General features: G+C 36.1%; 2 protein-coding genes across 3 annotated transcripts in view; one reads left to right on the top strand and one right to left on the bottom strand.

Moving 5' to 3' along the window:
- Window positions 1-1,595: 1,595 nt before the first annotated feature.
- On the bottom strand, window positions 1,596-13,767 carry EMC3 (ER membrane protein complex subunit 3). 2 transcript variants are annotated; one of them, XM_026725798.2, is made up of 9 exons: window positions 13,725-13,767; window positions 13,395-13,596; window positions 10,058-10,115; window positions 6,286-6,379; window positions 4,552-4,656; window positions 3,595-3,676; window positions 3,414-3,493; window positions 2,794-2,876; window positions 1,596-1,765 (listed from the first exon to the last, which is right to left on the bottom strand). In XM_026725798.2, exons 2-9 carry the CDS (start codon window positions 13,547-13,549, stop codon window positions 1,637-1,639), a joined length of 786 nt encoding a protein of 261 aa, XP_026581583.1. In that variant the 5' UTR covers window positions 13,550-13,596; window positions 13,725-13,767; the 3' UTR covers window positions 1,596-1,636. The 2 variants fall into 2 exon arrangements, with proteins under 2 accessions (XP_026581583.1, XP_087780238.1); XM_087924112.1 differs by having other exon boundaries at window positions 13,689-13,767.
- An 80-nt stretch (window positions 13,768-13,847) lies between these two features.
- The window catches only part of FANCD2 (FA complementation group D2), a 49,771-nt gene continuing 41,046 nt past the window's right edge, over window positions 13,848-22,572 (top strand). The window contains exons 1-6 of the mRNA XM_087924114.1: window positions 13,848-13,918; window positions 17,632-17,716; window positions 19,788-19,925; window positions 21,052-21,119; window positions 21,257-21,360; window positions 21,746-21,809. Of these exons, the coding sequence (XP_087780240.1) occupies window positions 17,650-17,716; window positions 19,788-19,925; window positions 21,052-21,119; window positions 21,257-21,360; window positions 21,746-21,809 (441 nt within the window). The 5' untranslated portion in view covers window positions 13,848-13,918; window positions 17,632-17,649. The remainder of the gene's footprint in view (window positions 13,919-17,631; window positions 17,717-19,787; window positions 19,926-21,051; window positions 21,120-21,256; window positions 21,361-21,745; window positions 21,810-22,572) is intronic.

Genomic DNA, 22,572 nt, shown 5'->3' on the forward strand with positions numbered 1-22,572 from the left:
GCACACACACACACACACACACACACACACACACACATATATATATATATCCTCCCACCCCCCCACCCCCAAGACAGCAATGGGAAATATCTAGTCCACAGGCCATGGCCAAGCCTAAATCCCACTTCATCAGAACCAACAACTCAAGATATTACCTGAAGTGTTTGAAATCAGTGCTTGCAGTAAGTTGAACAATCTGAGAGGAAGAAAGGCTTAAACCTCACTTCCTTCATAATTCCCGCCTCCCTAAACTGCTCAACTTTGGATAGAGTTAAGGAACAAGGAAAAAAGGACCTCTTCTCATTCCTATTTTTAGTTTGTGAAAGAAAAAGGATGGTAACAGTATTAAATATAACATGCATCCCCACAGGTTTCCGTTGGGACAATGTGATCTATGGGCTTATTCATTTTACTTGCTATATAGCACTGCCATTTCAATGGTAATGAACTGCTTATTGTTGTTATTCTGCTGATGCACAGAACCACGATACAGCATAATTCAACAAGTGCAATGCGCATCACTTCTCAGAATTCTCAGCAAAGGACTCACTGGTTGAGAAGTTCATGGGGCTGCAGACTTAACAAGGGTAGACCAAGGCCAATGATATTCTCAAAAACTAACGAGAAATATTGGAAATACTGTACATACACCACACGGTTAAAAAATCTTGAACTTGTCTTTTAATGCGTTGCTACTTTAGTGTCACAGTTTGACAACTGAGCCACAGCCACGTATAACTTTTGGCTGATACCTAAAGAAAATTATTCAATCAATCTGGCTTTAGCCTTGTGGACTCAGGAACATGTATTGTCTTGATTATACACACAACACTCTTTACTCCAAAAGCTATGAACATAATTCATAAAGAATCTGATTTCATATACATGTTGAAACTTTAAATGCTCGTCCCTTAAGGATGGATTAATTTAAGACCGAAAGCCCATTTTCTATAAATCTAAAAATCCATCAAAACATATCTCAATAAAGAGAGGAATTTATCTGATTCTAATCCATACTTCACTAGTATTCCATTCTAACATTAAAATGCAGGTTATTCTAGTGAGTGATATTTACTACAGTGAAATTTACTATCCATTTTGGGAACAGCACTGTGTTTACCTAGATGACAGGAGAAAAATTAGAAAGGAAAAGGTGACTCTTCATCCGGCTCTTGGCCAAGCTCCAAGACTTGAACATCTGGATAACCAAATACCACCTAAATTCAAGTCTTTAAGGATAGGTACTTTCTCAAATGTAGTGGGGTTAAGCCCTAGCTGTCAAGGAACTTCAGGATTAAACCATCTTTTGGGAAATGGCGACATTTAACAGATACAGCAGCACTGTATTGAACTCTTAATACATTTCCGCTATCCACAACGTATAAATTCTTCTTCCAATAAGTTTGGCTTGGGCTACAAGTTTAGTAGTTTACGTTTGATCAATGAAAAACGATTAGCACAAGTTTTAAGATAACTCAAAAACATCAGTTAGTCTCAGAAGATGCTCTTGAAGCAAGACTTTTTGCCCGCAGCTACATAATTCACAGAAATTCTGATCAAATTTATTCTGGTCATGAATAAGAACACACTTCTGCTATTAAACATAACTGATTTAATGTCAACCAAATGAAGGTCCTCAGAACATGGATGTCTGCAACTCTTCCTTAAACATGCCTTCAAAGCGGAGATCTTTAGCCATGAGTTCTTCCTCAACATCCTCCAGTGCCCACTGGTGGTCAGTTAGTTCTAGAGCCTCCCATTCTGTCTGTAATGGTAAAAAAAGAGCACTGATAAGACCAGTAGAATACACCAAATAGCTACCCTGGCTCTTTTGAAATTGATGGAGAGGTCTTGTTCAATATCATGTCTTACGAGTTTTAAATTTGAGCAGTTGGGTATATATCCATGATTAACTTATTTAAAAATTGCCTGAACTTTTAACCAGCAATCTTCCTGGCCAATATGTCAGTTGGTGCCAATGCTTAACATATTATAATCATGGCCACATTTTGCATAACATATCACTTTTATCCAAATAAGATTCATAGGGACTTTGATGTCGTTTTCTCTCAATAAAAATGAACACTGAAGTAGCTCTACAGATTACCAAGTAAATTCCTCATATTTCCACTGTGCTCACAACGTAAACAAATTCAGTCATGTGAGTTTCTTCCCAAACTCTCCAAAGCACTGATGGAGTTTGTTGAGCTTAGTTGCTGCTCTGAATTAACTGAATATTTTGATACCTGCTAAATTAATAAGCAGTTCGCGTGAATGGTATTTTCACTGGCAATATGCCAATACATTTCCAAAGAGTTTCAGTATAGTTAAAAAATACTTTTTGTGAATATGAATTTTTAATGTAATTATTGTCTAGAGCAGTGTTTTCCAACATATAGCCCCTGGATCCTCTTGGGGGGAGGGGTCTGGGAAATCAAAATTATTTGCCAGCCTATATTGGAAAATAATACTAAAATTAAATGAGATAATCGTGAGATGCAGTAAAAGTGTTAAATTTAATTTTCAACACAATAAATATTGATAAATATAACCCAAGCAAACAAAAGCTTGTTTGGGATCATCAATAATTTTTAAAAGTAGAAAAGGGTCCTGAAAGAAAACCTTTAAAAAGCACTGTCCTAGAGAATTATTCAGCAAGCATCCCTGCTATGAATTCCAGATTAGCATGCTCTATAGCTATTCTTTCTTTAAAAGCATTTTCCCTGAACATTCAAGGAAATGCTACCTATGATTTGAAGAATTAATTTCAGCAGTTGGAAAAAAGTCTTGTACCTTGAATGCTTTATTGGTATCTGCAGGCATGGCCATGGCTGCTCCTGTCATCTGCTCCTGCATTACTCTGGACTGATCAGCAGCTAGAAATATGAAAACAAGTGGATAGTTATAGTATATTCTACAAGCACCCTAACAGAAAATTTTTTTTGGAAGGTGATAAACCAGCATTCATCTCTGTAAGTAATGAAATATCCTTTCAGTGTTCAGCCAATTATGTATAAACAACAGGCTCAGTTTTCTTTAGCATTAAAACTGAAGGCTAAAAGCTTTACACCTAAGTAGGACTAAGGAAGTACATTTTAATTTGCAGATACTAACATGAATAATTTGATTTGCAATCATAACACTTAAATTATTTCAAACAGAGTCAGCAGAGAGAAACATATTTAGGATAGAAAAATAATAGTTATGAATTCCAAATTGCATAGTATGTATGAATTGGGTTTCTCACAATCCTTTTGAATTAAAGCTACAAGCAAGTATTTTCTTGAATGGATGCAATTTATGTCAAGTCATGACTCATTCAAAAGGTAATAGATTAGTAATCTCCTGAGGATTGAATGGATTGAATTTTTATCTTGTCTTGTAAAACTTTTAAATGACAAAAAATAACATACCATTATCTTGGCCAAGAATGAGGGTATAAATGCTTCTAAGTCCAAAGACATTTAGAAAATACCAAGAAGCTGAGCTTACCCTAATAAATCAAAGAAATTATGTGTTATTCAAATAATAAGGGCCCCATGTACAAGATCCTAGATCCGCTTCAAATAAGGTCAAAGAATGAAAAACTCTTACCAAGATGCATCCAAAGTAAGCAGTTCAATACCCTGTTGTAGCATTGGTTTAAAACGCAATGTCAGAGGAAAGGGGACTTTTGCTGCAAAAGTTTAAAAAAGAATTCTGTTAAAAAGAGAATTATTCTGTATGGCACATTGCCTTATAAAAGGAGATATATTATGAGAAGTTGCTTAAAACAGAACTGAAAAACAAAAAGAATGGAAAATTGAAAAACAGAGAAACAAGAAAAGTTCAAAAAATAGAATAAGCAGAGGAAACACACTAAGTATAAAGCAAATAACTCCAAAAACAAAGCAAATATGTAACAAGTGCTACATATATGTCAAGAAAGGTGCAAATTAATACAAAAACAAAGCAGAAGCATTTTCGCTAGTGTAGAGTATTGGCAAATGAGAATAGCAAGATAAATTGTGTAACACATTCTTCCAATTACTTCCAAAAGAAAGATCATCTTTCCTCATATTTACTATGTTATAATCTAAGCCATAAAGCAATCTCAGTGTAAGTTGCAATTTTTGTTTCAAAGAAGAAAATTAAAGCTAACAATTATTTATGCAAGGTTCCCATAGCTCCCTCAAAACAAAAAAAATTATCATCCAATAAATTAATCTAAAATTTTCACTCAAGGCTCCAATTATCTTACTTCAGATAAACTATATGAAGGCTCTAATGTTAGGCAGGGTGGAAGGAAACAGGAAGACCATCAGCAAGGTGGATGGGTTCAGTTACAGGGGTAATAGGTGCACTGTGGAGAGACCAGGTTAGACACTGAAAAAAATCTATGTGATCCCTAAGCGTTGACACTCACAAGATGGTACTTACTTAATAAAAAAAATCGAAACAACCCCCCCAAAAAAAAAAAAATTGTAGAGGATCTCTAGAATGCCACATCTTGCATGCAAAGTATTTCAAGGGTTTTTGGAGGTAGGTTTGGAACCCTAGATTGACACTCACTCGTGACAAAGCCTGAGAAGGTCATGTTGATCCAACCACCAATTAAAATCATAGGTAACACGTTTGTTACATTCCCCTTCATCATATCTGTCAGCATGGTAGGATCTGCAAGGCAAACAAAGTTCAAGTGAAAATAAGGCAGTTTGTCTCCACTGAAGGATTTCTGAAAAGCTTTGAATACAAAAACAGAATGAAACAAAAGATCACCCTGACTTAATCTCCATTTTAATTATTTAGCCAAGTCAGCCTGGTACAACGATTAAAGTGTTAAGAGTAGTCCACCCTCACTTACAGAAGGTCACTGGTTGACTTTGCATGAATCACTCTCAGGACAATCTACCCCACAGATTAAATTCTTATGTGGGGAAAAGTTAATTGAGGGACTGTTACGTACCTTGTCATGAGGTCTTAAATGAAAGATAGGATAAAAATCAAATAATTAAATAGTAATTGCTTTTTGAGAATGACTGGCCTGTAGGCCTATCTATAAGCTACCGTTCTTGTAAACATTGTCAATATCTCTTAAAAAATTTCAGCTACACCAGCCTAACACTGAAAAGTCTTCACATCTTTTATAAACAGCCTGTGAATTTCTTTCACTAAAATTAATGAGTGGTGTTTTTTTTTAGCCTAAATTCATTTGGAATTGTTTTAAAATTAACTTGTTTAAAAATAAAAAGTACTGTATAAGTACCCTTAAGATGTACATACATAAATTAATAGATCTCAGTTGTTCTTTTTAATGGCCTCTCATTTTAAGGGCATTAATTGGGTAAAGTAGCTTTTAAAACAGTAAATGGTAGCAAAGTCTTAATTATTAGGATCAGAATCTGAAATTGCACAAACTGCTTTATCCCATTCAAGAAGTTGGAACATATTATTCTTGCAAAACAATTAGAGGAAAGTTCAAGTAAATGATAACTACATTTGTTTGAAAGAAGGAGCTTAACTTAGCTTTAGCCATGATGACTACACTGTCAATCTTATAGACTAGAGTACTAAAGTAGAGGGCACCGTGACTTTGTTCTGGAGGTTAAATATCCCTGCCACTTACTGTTTAATTCATTTAAATTTTAAATTGATAGGAAAAAAAATATGATGACTGAGGTCAGAGCCTCATACATAAAAAAATGTTAAATTAATCAGGATTCATTGGATTCATATAATTCCCTATATGTGTAGAATTCCAGAATGGCAGAAATGCTGTTGACAGAATGGTCTGATTTTGCATCTACTCCAGAAAGCAGTCTCTGTTGGACAGGACAACAGGGGCTGCTTGAGAACCAGCAAACCAGAATGTCAAACTAAACTATAGCTGAAATGTACCACTATAAAGCAAGCCCGTTTCAGACTGTATTTAGAATGCTTTGCTTAAATCACAATTTAAACCATAGTCAGTGATTGCTTGATATTCAGTAGAAAGAATAATCACAATGCAAGTTCCTGAATCATTCAACTGTATTTGTTACTCTAAAGTGTTCCGAGCTCTAGTATTATGTGTTATCTGAAGAGAGAGAGAGATAATAAAGGGAAACTATCCCTCTTCAGATGATTCTGCACAATTTTCAAGAATTAAAGGAGAAAGACTTATCATGCAAGATATCTAGCTTGTTTTATTTGTCTAAATAAATCAGCCATCAAATCAAATTAGAAATAGCTATTTCTAAGCCTGAAACAAAACTAAATGTTTCTAATATCATGAATGCAACTATTTCAGAAAGGCTTCTTACATACCTGTCATTGGGGAAGGAGGCACTACCTTTCTTTTAGTTTTCTTAAAGAAGCCATCATCAGGATTATTGAAATAATATTTCCGGGTCAGGAAGGACTGAAGGCAAAAAGACATTTATCAAAGACTGGGTTTAATCTCACAACAGAATGACTAGAAAGTGGATGTTAGGGGAAGGTGATAAAACTATGTTCCAGTATGACAGGAAGAGCGTGTAGTTATGCTAACAGAAAATATGAACACTTGCTAGAATGAAGAAGTGAAAGAACTGTGAATAAGGAAAACTAAATATAAAAAAATGATAGCTACAAACATGAAAATGAGAGAAAATGTTATATGATGTGCATATAGAAAAAAGCTACAAATACACAGTAATACATTTTTTAAAAAAATACAACTGGATGAAAAGGATTAAACAAAGATCTTCCAGAAAAATAAAACAGAAGTGAAAGAAATGCATAAAAAATTACAAAAAGGTCATAAATGTGAAAAACTTTAATCATAGTAAACCTGTAGTGAAGATGGTATAACAGGCAAAACGTTAAAAGAGTGCTTAAAGAGTGGTTGTATAACCTTGCATAACATGGGTATATTATTAGACCCTATATCAAGAAAGTATATCTCCAGATGGGATGGGAGTCTGTTTCATGATCTGCCCTTTCTCACAGGCTGTTTCCTGGACTTAAAGGTCATCTCCAGAGTTTTCAACATAACCTTACTGCATTATTTCATTTTTTTTCTTGATATTGATGTTATTTGACACTCAGCTTATACACAGCATAAATGAAAAAGCAGCTGATTATATCTTTCAAAATGTATGGTGTTCCCAGTTCTTCAGTTAGTAAAATATAATCACCTTCTACACAACTGAAATGTATTTTTAACAAGATCTTCATTAAATAATTCATCATCAGGTTCTTCATTCGGAAATAGTACCAAGTACCAAAAAGATTGGAGGATTGTCCTCTTCCCTACTTTTCATTGTTCAGCATTTTAAATTAGCAGATGTCAGATATGATTGCCTCATGGGCCTGGATGTGCATATTAATAATAATAAAATGTTACCTTTCAAAGAGATTGAAGTACTGTATATTGAACCTTCCTGAGAACGGACATTCTAAGAATAATCTCAAAACAATCAATATTTTTTTCTTTTAATTTTTACTCAGAATAGAATCTTGCAATTCATTTTATTGCGGTCCAAAAATAAGTCCATATGGAAAGATGTTACCCTCACTTTCCTTAAGAGCCTCTGTGAATCTAAGACTGGTATTGACTCTTGGCCCTAACCTCAAAAAAGGGTAACCCAGAGCTTATTTCCACCTTTAGTTTAATTTTCATTAGGGATGGGACTTCCCCACCCATTTTACTGAGGTCCCCAAGTAAGTCCAAACAAAGAACTGTCACCTTCACTTTCCATAGAGAACCTCTGAATGTCAGCTTTCTGACCTGACTCCGAGGAAGCATAATTCTAACACCAACCCTAAATCCCAGTAACTAGTTTAATTTCCATTGGGAATATGATTTTCCCATGCATTTCACTGAGGTCCAAAATAAGTTCTAATGTAAAACTGTCATTCTCCCTTTCCTTAAGGATTCTCTGCAAACCTAACTCTGATAAGAATAGCATTTAGGTGTATATATCACCCCACAACATTTTACAGCACTCTCTGGGTGATTTACAATGTAGAAGCATTATCTGCATATTGCGCCCAACAATCTTGTGTTCTCATTTTACCAACCTCAAAAGAATGAAAGGATGAGTCAATCTTGAGCCCTGTCAGGACTGAACTCCACGCTGTGGGCAGAGTTTGTTTGCAATATTGCAATTCAACCACTGCGCCAAAGATGCAGTTGGTGTTGGTATTGACTCTGATTTCAAGGAGGCCTAATCCTAAATGGAATCATAATCTAGTTTAATTTGCACTGGGAATGGGATTTTCCTATGTATGTTCTCAAAAGCCAAAAAAGTTCCCAATGAAAAACTGTCACCCTCACTTTCCTTAGAGAACCTCTATGAATCTAACCCTGATACCAGTTTTCAGACTTGACTTGGGTCTGTTTTTAAGGAAGCCTAACTCTATTTTAATTTTCTGTGGGAGTGGCATTTTCCCATGCATTTTACTATGCTCACAAATACATCCCAATGAACCTCACTTTCCTTAAAGACCCTCTGTGAATAATAATCCTGACATCAGTTTTTAGCCCTGACTTCAAAAGCCTAACCCTGAATCTAATCCGTTTAATTAATGGAATTTTCCCATGTGGTTAATTGTAGCAATAGGCCAAACATACAAAAAACCACCCACACATATTTGCCAGAGCCTGTGTGAATTTAAGCCTGAGGTTGGTTTTTGGCCCTGACTTCAAGGAAATTTTAACTCTAACCCTAATTTAATTTCCATTTGGAATAGGATTTTCCTATGTATTTTGTATGCTCTAAAAAGTTCAAATGTAAAGGTGCCACCTCACTTTCCTTAGAGAGACCCTGAGAATCTATCCCTATGTCAATGTTTGGCCCTGATGTCAAAGAAGCTTAACTCCTATTTTTACTGGGAATAGGTTTTTTCCCCCAGCATAGCCTGTGATGGCGAACCTATGGCCCCAGCTCAGCTACATTGCACATGCATGCGTGCCTCTCGCCAGCCAGCTGGTCTCCAGGTCTCTGCCACACATGCACGGGGATGGACTGCATGCACGGGAGGCAGGCCACATGCATGGGGGATCACGTGCATTGCATTTTGGGCATGCGTGCGCACACACACTTTGGGCACTTAGAGCCCAAAAGGTTAGCCATCATTGCCATAGCCTATAGCTTTAACATAATTAGGCCTTGTACTCCCAAAGATTAGCCCCTCAATAGTGGCTACAACAAATTTGTTAAACACAATTTGTACCCATTTGTAAGCTCTGCAAAAGTTCTCCAAATCTATTCTGGTTGATCAGGGTAAAGGATGTGAATTAATTGTTACTTTCTCTCTTTTGGTTTCTAAGATGCAGAACTAGGCACAAAATGTGTTATTTTTGATGCAAGATTTCTTTCTTTTCTTTTAGTTTTATATTTTTATTACATTTCTCTTTTTTACATATCTCAATGCTGTGACATTTTTATACAACTACATTCCATATCCAATACAGTCTATACATTCTATTTCTATATCTTATACATCTATAATATACATTTTCTTTTCTTATTTCTATTCTCTATCCAATCGTACCATTTCTCCCATATTGCATAATATTTAGAATCCTTTCCTTTTAATTCTATAGTCAACTTATCCATTTCCACACATTTAATTTTTTTTTAATTACTAGGCCTTCGGATGGTATTCTTTCTTCCAACACTGTGTAAAGGTGATCCTAGCTGCAGTCATTATATGTAACACCATATAGCAAGATTTCTGATAATCCAGATTTTGTTTTCACTCCCTGCAGCTGTTAAATATGAAAGGATATGAAAAGCTGAGAGGGAAGCTAAGTATTAAAAATAAGTATTTTTATTAACAAGTCTACATGAAAAAAATAAAAATAGTAATAAGTCTGATAAAGATACCCAGCTAATTACAACAATGGTAGCTGGAACATTAGCTAACATGAACAGGAACTAGTTAATTGGAAATGGGTGGATTTCTCATTCATTTTGCACAGGAACCACCGTTAGTACCATAACTATGTTTACTGGAAGATCTGGTTTAGTCAATCAGGCAAACATACGTAATAGCTTTTAAATTCAACACAAAATAATAACAATTTCACAAATAGGAACCTCTTACATACCTGCTTTGGAATGTACTTTCCATTTTCTCTGAGGACTCTACTTCGAATGAGAACTTGACTGAAACAAAACAAGACCATTACATAAAATAAGAAAGAAAACAAGAAACCAGCAAAAAGATGCACTTGTATATGTTACATTTGGGCAAACTGTGAGAAAATATCTTAATGACATTAACAAGACTAGTTTTCATTTACCACTTAACATTGTCTTGAAAATATTAAGGAAAGACATGGAGCAATATGTCAATATCAATGTGTTAATTGAGAACTATTTCCTTCTTTTATGCTGACACCGTCAAACAATGTTTTATATTTACCTTTAATAATGCCTTCATGAATTACATCCTCCATAAACAGTTTTATGTTTAAGATAACACAAGCCTTAAACATTTAAAGATAGAGCTTAACAGTTATGAATCAGTCTGCTATTTTGTGGAAATCATGAAGTTTGGTGCCTATTTCATTTATTTCATAGCTGTTCTACTTGCAATAAGCTATTAAGAAATAGGATTTGTTTGCGCTTCCTTTAGGTGAAGTAACAACTGAGTGCTTTCTTTCTTTATTTTATTTAAGTTTTTACTGGTTTTTAAAAACAAACATAAACAAACAAAACATAAAAACATCAAGCCATCTTCCATATACATACATACAGTGTGCCGGTTGGTTTACAAATTGTTTTGTGCTTCCATTTCGTAGTCTTCAATTACAATTACATTGCATATAATATCATATTTTCAATCAAAAATTAAACACCTTAATATCATTATTAATCAATCATTTGACTATACTTTTATTTATTCATGTTTTACAAGATAATCATAATTTACTTAGTTTGTTTTATAACAGTTCATATTATCACCCCAAATCTATCCTAAAATCGTTTTGTAGATACAATAAGAAAAAAGTACATCTTTATATATTTATTATTTTCTAAAAGTCTACATATTTCATTACTGTATTTTATTGTCTAACCATTGATAGAATAGATCCCAAATTTTATAAAATTGCTTATTCTCTTGTTCTCTAATTTCAAATATCAATCTACTCATTTCAGCACATTCCAATATTTCCTTAATGATTTCTTCCTGTGATGGTGTTTTCTCATTTTTCTAGTTTTTGGCAAATACAATCCTAGCCACTGTTAATACATTTACAATCAGATATTTCAAGTCTTTACTATATATTTCAAAGTACTGACAGCCAATGGCTTCCACAAAAGCAAAATCACTGGCTTGATCCACAAAAACACACTGAGGCATAATGGAGACCTAGAAGATGAACAGACCTATGGAACAGCTGTCCTGCCCTACATAAGAGGTACTACAGACAAAATTAGTAAGATACTGCACAGATATCACATCAAGACTGCCTTCAAAACAGACAGAAAAATAGCAGCCATCCTTAGAAACCCCAAAGATAAAATTGACCTGGAAAAACAAGGCATATATGAAGTCCCCTGTGCATCATGCCCGGCCACATACATTGGACAGACCAATAGAAGAATAAGCACCCGCCCAGATGAACACAAGAAATGCAGTCAAAAAGCTGGAACACACTTCCTCGCTAGTCCAACAAATGAAAGCTACAGGTCATAGCATCAGCTTCAATAGCACCAAAACCCTAGCCACTATAGAAAACCCCAGCCACAGAATTATCAGAGAAGCCATAGAGATTGAAAAAAGACCTGAAAGCATGAATAGAAGAGATGATTCCACCAGACTGTCAATTATTTGGAAGCCTGCACTCACAAACAAAAAAATCTCCACACCACAAGCCAGGCAAACACCTGGGCACAAACAGATCCCCCCTGATACCTCCAGCTCAAACACACCCCAACCAGGCACCCAGATGAAACCTAGCTTCCTAATAAATGATAGCCGTCCATTTACTCGGAGCCAAGCTACACTAAAAGCCTCCAATACAGGAACACAACCTTGCAAGCCAATCAAGACACAAAAAGAGCCACAAAACAGACAGAAGATATTAGAAACACCAATCAAGCAGAACACAGCAAACTCCAAGACCAATAAACACAGACCAAGACTCCCAACCAATCAGGTTGAAGAAAAAAACCATTCTGGCACAGCAGTAGGCTAGCACCAAAGTTAAAACAGAAACAGCTGTGAAAGTCTGACTCACAGACGAACACAATACAGAAGCCTGATGATGGCAGATGAGATTCTGCCGAAACGTTGCTACAACTTTAAAAGCACAACTATAATAACGTGAGAAAATACCCGAACAAAGCTGAATACCATACTTGTAAGTACCCGCAAAAACTTAAGAATACACACACACACCAAATCAATATATTGATTTTTATTGTATTTAACATCTGCTATAAATTATGTAGGTTCTCAGTGTTGTGTTGCTGCATACAAAACTATGTGCACATTCACATCTCTAAGCAATACATCTCCTAATGGCACAATAATAATCCTTTGTACATTTATCAATGTATAAATTAAACAATAAAGAGGATATCATACATCTTTATTTTTCACTGTGATCAGTGTTGAACTATATTCAGTAACATTCTATTTATTCTCATTCAAGCTTCACATATTTTGATATTACCATATTTACCAACTACCTTTTAACTCCACGTCTATACAAAATTTTATAATTCAAGGCTCATTATGTAATTTCTTTTAATTTTCCAGTGTAAACCATCAATTAAGTTGTGTGTTAATTTATTGATTTCATTTATCTAGTATAAACAAACTTTAAATTACATATTTAAAACAAACCTTTCTAGACAGATGCCGATCACAAAAATTAACACTATCATTCATTCTTGGATCTTTTGCTTTTATATATGGCAAGAATAATTATATGTGGCAAATGTATTAAAAGGGTAATACATTTGTCTGTCTCATGATTTTTTAACTAAATCTGTAATAAAAACAATGGGTTCTATGTATAATCATCACAATATATATTTTAATTCAAACACTGAGATTTAACTATCTCATATAGACTGACAAGTCCAATAATTTAGATGCAGTCAGACAGAAGGCACTCTGCTATGTCATGAGCCTGTACATAAAAATACAGTGTATTTTTCAAAGTTCTCAAAAGCTCATGTAGGAGGCAACAGTTATTAAGATACCTTAGGCCCATGGCAAAGATGAATTTTAGGGATAATAAATATCACCTCATTTGATGCTTGGAAACAGAGCAAAAACCAGTATGGATGCTGTAAGCTCCCAAAGAAAATCTTGTTTTTGTTTGGACCAATTGAAAATTGTGCTGTTGTTTTTTGCGGCAGTAGCACATAGTATATTATAATTATTATTTAAAGAGACACTCGTCAACTATTTAAGACACCTCTTACCTGTCAGACACTTGTTCCTGAGTCAGCTTTTTATCACTCTGGAGAAGGATGGATACATAGTGACGAATCATCCCCACAAAGAAGGTGATGAAGACTATGGGAAGCACCACCCATAATCGAATATTGGAATCCAACAACAGTTCTGGCTCACTCATTTTTAAGAAGAGTTCTGGTCATGCACACCAGCTTCAGTCTTTAATCTCTAAAAGATCACAAATTATGGTATAATAACTGACGAGTCTAAAAGGCGCCAAATAAGAAATCATCACTGCTAACTTTTCCAGAAACACGTACAAAATTTACACAATTAGCCCGCTTTTCAACACCGACCTGGTCCCCCTTCAGCCTTCCGGGATCAACGACTGACGTCCTCTTAAAGTGCCCGACAAGATGGCTGCTTCCTCACTGATGAGGTCATCACAAAGCGCCCCCCGGCGGGCTTTTGGCGGGAGAATTCCAAAAACGGGAAAGAGAGCGCGCGCCGAAGCTGGGCAGCGACCGCGTTGTGTGGTTGCTCCTCGTTGGTAAGCAAGAAAAAACAGTCTTCGCGGAAACTGCGATTGTTTGGCTTAATCGTCGGCGGAATGCCTAACTTAGGAGCCTCGTTTCTCTTGGCAGTATCGCCATCAGCCGTGGGAGGGAAGATGACAGAACGAAGTGATTTGAAAAGGAAGGAAGAGATACACAAACGCGACAACCATTAAGAAAAAAAAATCCCTTCTCATTACCTCAGTAGCTTCATTCCCGCGGAATTGTTGTTTTTCTCCCCGGGATCGAAAGGAAACAAACTAAGATTTCAGGGTGGTTGAAATTTATTTTATTTATTTATTTATTTATTTATTTGTCAAGCGATTATAAGATAGCAGATATAAGTATAAACATAGTTATGAATACATGGAATGGATAAAATAAAAAGAAACAAAAAGACAGGGACGGTAGGCATATTGATGCACTTATGCATGCCCCCTTCAGACCTCTTAGGAAAAGGGTGAGTTCAATAGTAGACAGTCTAAGGTTAAGTCTAAGGTTTTGGGGGTTTGGGGAAGAAACCACAGAGTCAGGTAGAGTATTCCAGACATTGACCACTCTGTTGCTGAAGTTGTGTTTCCTGCAATCAAGTTTGGTGCGGTTAACCTTGAGTTTGTATCTATTGTTTGCTCTTGTGTTGCTAAGGTTGAAGCTGAAATATTCATTGACAGGTAGGACATTGCAATGTATAATTTTATATACTGTATTTAGATTGGACCGAAGGCAGTGTAGTTCTGGCTTTTCTATGTCTAGAATTCCAAGTCTGGTGACATAAGGTATTCTGCAACGAGTAGAGGAGTGGAGAACTCTTCTTGTGAAATATTTCTGGACTTTTTCAACTGTGTTAATATCAGATACTTAATGTGGGTTCCAGACTGATGAGCTGTATTCGAGTATTGGTCTAGCAAATGTTTTGTATGCTCTAGTTATTAATGTAATATTACCAGAGAAAAAACTACATAGGATTAGGTTAACAACTCTTAATGCCTTTTTGGCTATGTAGTTACAGTGGACTCTAGCACTTAGATCATTAGAGATGAGTACTCCAAGATCCTTGACAGAGTTTGGATCATCAACAAGGTCTTAACTATTCAGCCTGTATTTTATTTTCTGATTTTTTTTGCCAATATGTAGAACAGAGCATTTGTTTGTTGAGATTTGAAGTTGCCATTTGTTTGACCATTCTGATACATAGCTGAGGTCTTTTTGAAGGATAGTAGTGTTGTTGGTGGTGTTGAATAGCTTTACATCATCAGCGAAGAGAACGCAGTTGCTCTTAATATGATCACAGAGGTCATTTATGTAGAGCAGGGGTTCCCAACCTGGGGTGCTCACACCCCCTGGGGGTGCGAGACGATATTCCAGGGCGTGCGAGAAAAGTCCAGGTAAATAATAGGATATTGGCTATTTTTGGCGTTTTTATTCCAGGGGGTGCGAGGTTTGAGTGAAATTTCTTTAGGGGTGCGGGGTGAAAAAAAGGTTGGGAACCACTGATGTAGAGTATGAAGAGAGTTGGTCCTAGAACTGCCTTGGGGGATACCACTGTTGACAGGTACGGAATTTGATAGGACGCTCCCAATTTTGACCATTTGTTGTCTGTTTGACAGGAATGCATCTATCCAGTTATGCAGGTGTCCAGAAATACCATAAGATTTTAGTTTTAGGAGTAGTTTGCCGAGTACCACTGCATCAAAGGCTTTACAGAAGTCTATGTAGATTGTGTCTGTTGCTTTGCCCTGATTGAGTTGTATAGTCCATATGTTTTTGCAGTGTAAGAGTTGCAGATTACAGGATAGTTTTTTTTCTGAAACCAAATTGTTCATTAGAGAGTAGGTTGTTTGTCTCTAAGTGGAGGATAATGGATTGGTTAATAATTGATTCCATGACTTTACGGGTGACACAGCATAAAGAGATTGGTCTGTAATTTTCAACTAGGCTGAGGTCTCCCTTTTTGAAGATGTGGATGACCGTGGCTAGTGAGCATAGTTTTGGCAAGGAGCTGATCCTGAAAGATTTTTCAAAGATTATGCTTAGAGGTTTGGCTCTGGCAGTGGATAGCTTTTTTAAGAAGTAGGCACATATTCCGTCCGGTCCAATAGATAGAGATGGTTTAAGATTACATAGTGCTTTTTCAACATTGTCTTCTGTAAAATCGATATGTATTAGATCTTTGTAGTTGTCTGTGGTTCGACTAGGAAATACTGGGCATGATCCATTGCTGTTTACAAATACTGAGCCAAAGAATGTGTTAAAGAGTTTGGCTTTAATGGTGTCATTGTTGCAGTCTTTACCATTAGGTCCTTTCAGGGGTGGGATGGACCTTGAGTCTTTTAGTTTGTTGTTTACAAACTTGTAGAAAGCACGAGTAGAATTGGTGCATAGAAGGTTTTCCTCTTGTTTAATGTGATAATTGGTGCATTCAGTCTTTGGTGGCATAAATTTTTGTATCGGCTTTTGAAGTTGGCAACGTGATCAGATTTGTTTTTCTGCCAAATTAATTTCTTTTTGGATTGAAGCTTCCTTATTGTTATGGGTAATTTGTTTTTTCTGGTTTGGGGAGTTGTTATTGGTACATATAGTTTGATGACTCTTTTGACTTCAAGTAAAAATATGTTGTAATGGTCTTCAACAGTATAGCATCCAGTGAATAGAAATTGCCAATGAAGAGATGAGAGATCGTTGTCTATAAGATCATAGTTGCCTTTTTTGAAGTTATAATTGGGGACCCCATCGTTGTGATGATTTTTGTGTGGATGTATATTGAGAGAAAAGTCAATTGTGTTATGGTCACTGTTGGAAAAGGGTTCTTTAATTTGTATTCCGTAAATTGAGTTCAAACTATTACAAAAGATGAGATCAAGGCAGTTAAGTCTAGTATTGTTGGTTACTAATTGTTCCAGTCCCAGATTTGTTACAGCATTGTAGAAGGTTGCATGTATGGGTTCAATTTTACATTCATTTAGGGTCCAGTTAATATGAGGTAGATTGAAGTCACCAAGAAAGATAAAAGCATGGGCAGGATGTTGCCCATGTTAGTAGTGAATTAAACTTGTTTAACATGTTCGATGTCATAATCACGGGTTCTATAAGATAATAAGAATCAAAATGTGATATTTAAGGACAGTTCACAGACGATGGTCTCAGGAAGAGCAAGCTTGGATGTTTTTTAGATGTAGGGACTTTTTATAGAAGATAGCAACACCACCTCCTCTTCGGATTTCGTGATTTGATCAGTAAACATGATAGTCTCTTACTGTGGTAATGGAGTCAGGGAGAGATGCGTTGAGCCAACTCCTATTTCTTACCCAACAACAACAAAAACCCAAATGTAGGCTCATCATTTTTCAAACAGTGTCCTGGGTGGGAGGGAAACAATGGATGGGCTGAAAGCCTCAACAAGCATTCTGACAGCAACAATTTGTTGTACAGGGTACCGGTATTCAATTGTGTTGTTCCTGAAAATGTATTTAGGTTATCCTAATCATGTATGCCTACTATGATATGCACACTCTGCAGATGATTACAATAGCTCCTTTTGACACCTATAATGTAGAGATATATAATAATACATCTTTTAAATAAAATCATTGTGCTGGAATGCAATTTTGTGGCTATAATTTATTTGTTACACAATTATTTGCAAGTTCTTAATATAAAAGCATGTTTTCTTCAGTCAGTCTCTAATTTTCACCTAATATTCTTGATCTAGGATATTTCAACACCTCTCATGGCTTCAAAACGGAAATTGTTCAAACCTCATTTCTACAATGAAAATCTGATAGAAGAATTACCAAGTATGTAAAGATGGAAACTTTTTTATTTGTCAAGGTCATTAAGCAAAGGAATACTATTACTTTTAGAACTGAAGAGCAGCAACAAGAACAAGCTTTTTCTTCCCACTTGAAGTACCTTTTCGCCCACATCATAAGCAATGAATGAGATGTTAATTGTAGGCTTTCAGAAAATTTCCAAAGCAGTAATATCAGAAATAAAGTGCAATATATTTTATTTTATTTAGTATAGAATTTTATACTGCTCAGTTACAAACATTGATCCTCAAATATCGTTGTCACAGTTGCAATGTTTGAGGATATTCATGCTCCATATTATTTATATCTATATAGCAATAGCACTTAGACTTATGCACTGCTTCATGGTGCTTTACAGCCCTGCCTAAGCAATTTACAGAGTCAGCATATTACCCCAACAATCTGGATCCTCATTTTACTAATCTCAGAAGGATGGAAAGCTAAGTCTTGTTTGAGCTGGTCAAACTCCAGGCAGTGAGCAGTAAGTTAACCTGCAGTACTGCATTCTAACCAACACATTCTAACCAACACTAACCAACACAGCTCCTATATGCCTGTTGATGGCTAATTTGTCTTAAATACCAGGCTTCCGGAAATTCTCTGGTGTTTTTGGACTTGGCTTGGTCTAGGATACTCAAAGTTTCCCATTTAAAATTATGGTTAGGTCTATTCATTTGTTGTGAAATTAAGGAGTTTTCATCATGTCTTCTGACTGCTAATTGTTTATGGATATGATCTGCTAGTCTTCTGCCTGTTTGTCCTACATTGCGGCCTTACTCTGTATGCTGTAGATGACTCATGTTTTTTCTTCTGGGGCTGGTTTCTGTACTATGGTGATGCCATGTTGTGGTAGTAGTCCAGTGGTGGCTAATATTTTTCAGCTCCCGTGCCAATAATTGCGCATGTGCTCACTTGCGCATGCTCGTGTGCCAGCACCCAGAAGGCAATGCATGTTCCCCCCGCCCCCCCCGTGTATATGCGCGTGATCCCCTCGCGCGCAGCACGTCCCTGTGCATGTGCGCACGTCTCCCACAGACACCCCTCCGCCTCCTGTGCATGCACACCAGATACCCGACAGTTAGCTGTTAGGCGGTCACGCGCCCATGTGCAATGGGGCGCTTCTGGATGACCTCTTGCATGCTGTGAGAAATCGCTCTGCGTGCCGAGATGTTTTAATGTATGACAGTGATATCCTTTTCACAGTTTGTGTCGCTTATGCTGTATTGGATTAAGTGGTCAGGAACAATGAAGTTGCGTGCATGTCCATTTTGTTGGAAGATATTGTTTGTGCTTGTTCAAATAATGTTCCTACAGTTCCTTTTGTTAGAGGTTGGGATGTTACTTTCGTAGTGGAGCACTTGGTTGATGTGAGTGATTTTATGATAGGCTTGTGATTCTAATTTGGCATCACTGCCTCTGCTGATTAGAATATCCAGGAAGGGTAATGTGTTGTTTTCTCTTTCGCTAGTGAATTTTATTCCTTTGAAGATGTTGTTGATGGTTTTGTGTGTGTACTGTGGTTGGCCTTTTTAATTTGGCAAAAATGTGATCTATGTACCGGATCCATACTTTGGGTTCTAACATTTGTTAATCAGAAAATATACTACCAGACTCCTGTTTTTTTGCCACTAATATGTCTATCCTTCTATATTGTCCACATTATAGTATACCAGTATAATAATCTTAAGTTGAATGTATATAATTCTTGATAGAGTCATGTTTGAGAGTCCTGACAAAAGCATATATGTAATAGAGAATGCAATTCAGAAAAAAAGTTTAAGTCCCATTGATTTTGTTTTAATTCATTATGAGCATCATGTCCAGCAATTATGATTACAATCTAAAGACATTATAAAGCAGACATTTTCATTCTTTTCCCTCTATACTATGTACAATTGGCCTGTCAGAAAGTGTTTTACAATCCCTTTCATTGCTATTTCAGGGCAGAAATAACAAAAAATGGGATAACTTTTTTACTTGAATGTTAATTTATGCATTTAGCTGCTGTGATTCCACATTAATACCAACATTCAATTTGCTTATGTTTCCCTATTAGAAACAAAAAGGCCTCGAACCTCTGGAAAGAAAAAATCTGTTCTACAAGATGATGATATAGAAAGCAATAATGTTTTTGGGCATCTCCTTAAGACTGCAGGGATTACACTGAAAGCAGGAGAGAAACAGAATGAAATAGGTATTGTTTATTGTGCTGTGCTTCTTTGGTAAATGGAGTACTTGGTGTTAGATATGCAAATCTGGGAGAGAATCCTTTTCTTTTTCTTTTCTTTTTTCTTTTTTCTTTTTTTGCTTGAAGACTACTTAGTCATGAACAGGGAGGATTTCAGTTGTATTTGAAATAAATACACATCACAAAATTCCCCAAACCCCCAAAACTTTAACCTTAGACCAGGGGTGTCCAACCTTGGCAACTTTAAGACTTGTGGACTTCAACTCCCAGAATTCCTCAGCCAGCTTTGCTGAGGAATTCTGGGAGTTGAAGTCCACAAGTCTTAAAGTTGCCAAGGTTGGACACCCCTGCCTTAGACTGTCTACTATTGACCTCGCCCCTTTCCTAAGAGGTCTGTAGGGGGCGTGCATAAGCGCACCAACGTGCCTACAGTCCCTGTCCTATTGTTTCTTTTCATTTTTCTTATATGTATCCATTTCATGTATTCATAACTATGTTTATAACCTATACCTGTTATCTTATAATCGCTTGACAAAATAAATAAAAATAAAATGTATGATAATGGTGGTGATGATGATTAATTTCTGTGTTTTTATATTATCTCTTCGACATGCATTATATTCCATTTGACTATATAATTTTTTTCCTAATTTATTGCTAAATTGTGACTGCCCTATTACTTTTGGAAAACCCAGTCTATTGTTTCTTCCCAGCATTTCAGTTTCCCCACCCCTCATTGATCAATGTTTCTGGAAACCTTGCAGTTCTTTCTATGTTTAGGCATATTTTACTGAGAATATTTTTGCAAAGAGAAGAAAACATGCTGTACAGTTTCTTTCATGTGTCACTGTCAATGTCAAAACCTGGATGACAAACCAAATTCAGTGAATCAGAAGAAGAAAAGCAAAGGCTTCTTGTCTTGATTGGATGCAATTTGACACAAGGCAGGACTCCCAGAAAGATATATGGTTATTGTATTTTCTTATATTTCCAGATTAGGAAATTTTAAAAAATGCTGTTGGATTTCTATCAGCTATCATTGAGCTGTTTAAAGACAAGAGAAAGTGGCATTTAGAATAATACGATGTGGATATGTATTTTTATGCATGTTTCTCTTGATATTTTCTTGTAGCTGTAGATGGAGCAATTTTCCAGAAAAAATTGCATCAAGCCTTAAGAAAACACCCTTCTTATCCACAGGTATGAATCTGATCATATGATATTTCTGAAATTATATTGATATATATTTATTTCCGCCTACATAGCAAAAAGCTAAAAAGCAATGATGACTTTTATGATTGCTCAGTCTTCCTTTTTCTGTTCTTTTTAAAAATTAGGTTGTTGCAGAATTCATCGTTGGCTTGGATTCCCACATTGAAAACAGAGATCAATTTAGGAATTGTCTTCTACCATGCATACCTGCACAAAATCAAGAAACAAAGTAAGTGAAAAGAATTGTTTGATGCTTGAAAAGTATCACCCAAATGTTTTATAACTATTGTTAGCTTCAGAGGAATTGAAAAATCCCTAATCACATACATGAACTTGCCTGGATGGGGAGAGGGATAAAAGTACTAATGTAAATTGATGCACCTTTTAGAGGGCAGACCAAAAGCATATAAGTAAATGCTATAGTACATTGACTAAAAGAGATAAATCTGTTCTTTTTTTTTTTTTCGTTCAAAGAATTCAGAGATAATTCCAGTGCAAATACATAGTTTTTCATTCATGTTTCCACGTGGCAGTTAGGTTAGGCAACCAATCAGGAAATTTTCTAGAATGAATTTGTAATAAGAGTAACAGGAAGCTGTCTTTCTCTTCCTTAGTAATGCAGTGCATTCATACTGTGACAGCCTCATTAAATTGCTTCTTGGTATTGAAATATTACAGGTATGTTTATCATTTGACTTTCCCATTTTCTCCTGACAATCAAAAGTAGACATCCTAAATGCCACTAAGGCATTAGACTGAACTTGTGGGAAAGATGAAGGTGGGGGAAAATGGAGCTTATATGCAGTCTATTTCCATCTTTCCCACCTTTCTCCTTTCATCTGTAATTATTATTCTGTTCTATGTGGTCCAGGATTACAAAGAGAAGTGTACTCTCATTCAAACCAACCCAGTGTAACGCAAACCGCTGCCTGAATCTATGGAGGTTGGAGAGAGGCAAGAGTATTCAGTCCAGTTTCTTCCTAATTACTTTTCAGCTAATGCCTAGGTAGAACTAGAATAATGAAAAGAAAGATGACACAAGATTGTTGGAAAGATTCATTAATCTACCCATACCCTCAATTTTTTAAATGCACTGAGAAATTGGGAAATGGGTATAGTTCTGTTTCACTTTAAAATAGGCTTCACAGAGGCACAAAGGATGCATCACAAACTGATCACTTTCTTCCAGATTTGAATAGATAATAGATTTGTAGTCTCTCCCCCTCTGTGTGTATCATATGATGTATGTATGTATGTATGGTATTCAGCTTTGTTCGGGTATTTTCCCATGTCATTATAGTTGTGCTTTTAAAGTTGTAGCAACGTTTCAGCAGAATCTCATCTGACACCATCAGGCTTCTGGTTGTGTTCGTTTGACCACATAATGGAGACCTAGAAGATGAACAGACCTATGGAACAGCTGTCCTGCCCTACATAAGAG

Source organism: Pseudonaja textilis, chromosome 2 (assembly GCF_049901715.1).
Source record: "Pseudonaja textilis isolate UNSWEBS1 chromosome 2, rPseTex1.2, whole genome shotgun sequence".
In the NCBI taxonomy this organism is placed as follows: Eukaryota; Metazoa; Chordata; class Lepidosauria; order Squamata; family Elapidae; genus Pseudonaja; species Pseudonaja textilis.

Bases quoted from the DNA above. Each gene is read 5' to 3' on its own strand.
- EMC3 (XM_026725798.2), bottom strand. From the start codon at position 13,549: ATGAGTGAGCCAGAACTGTTGTTGGATTCCAATATTCGATTATGGGTG. The intron at 3,494-3,594 runs GTAAGAGTTTTT...TTGATTTATTAG, and splicing joins CTTACTTTGGATGCATCTTG to GGTAAGCTCAGCTTCTTGGT. The intron at 2,877-3,413 runs GTATGTTATTTT...TCATATTTCTAG, and splicing joins CATTCTTGGCCAAGATAATG to CTGCTGATCAGTCCAGAGTA.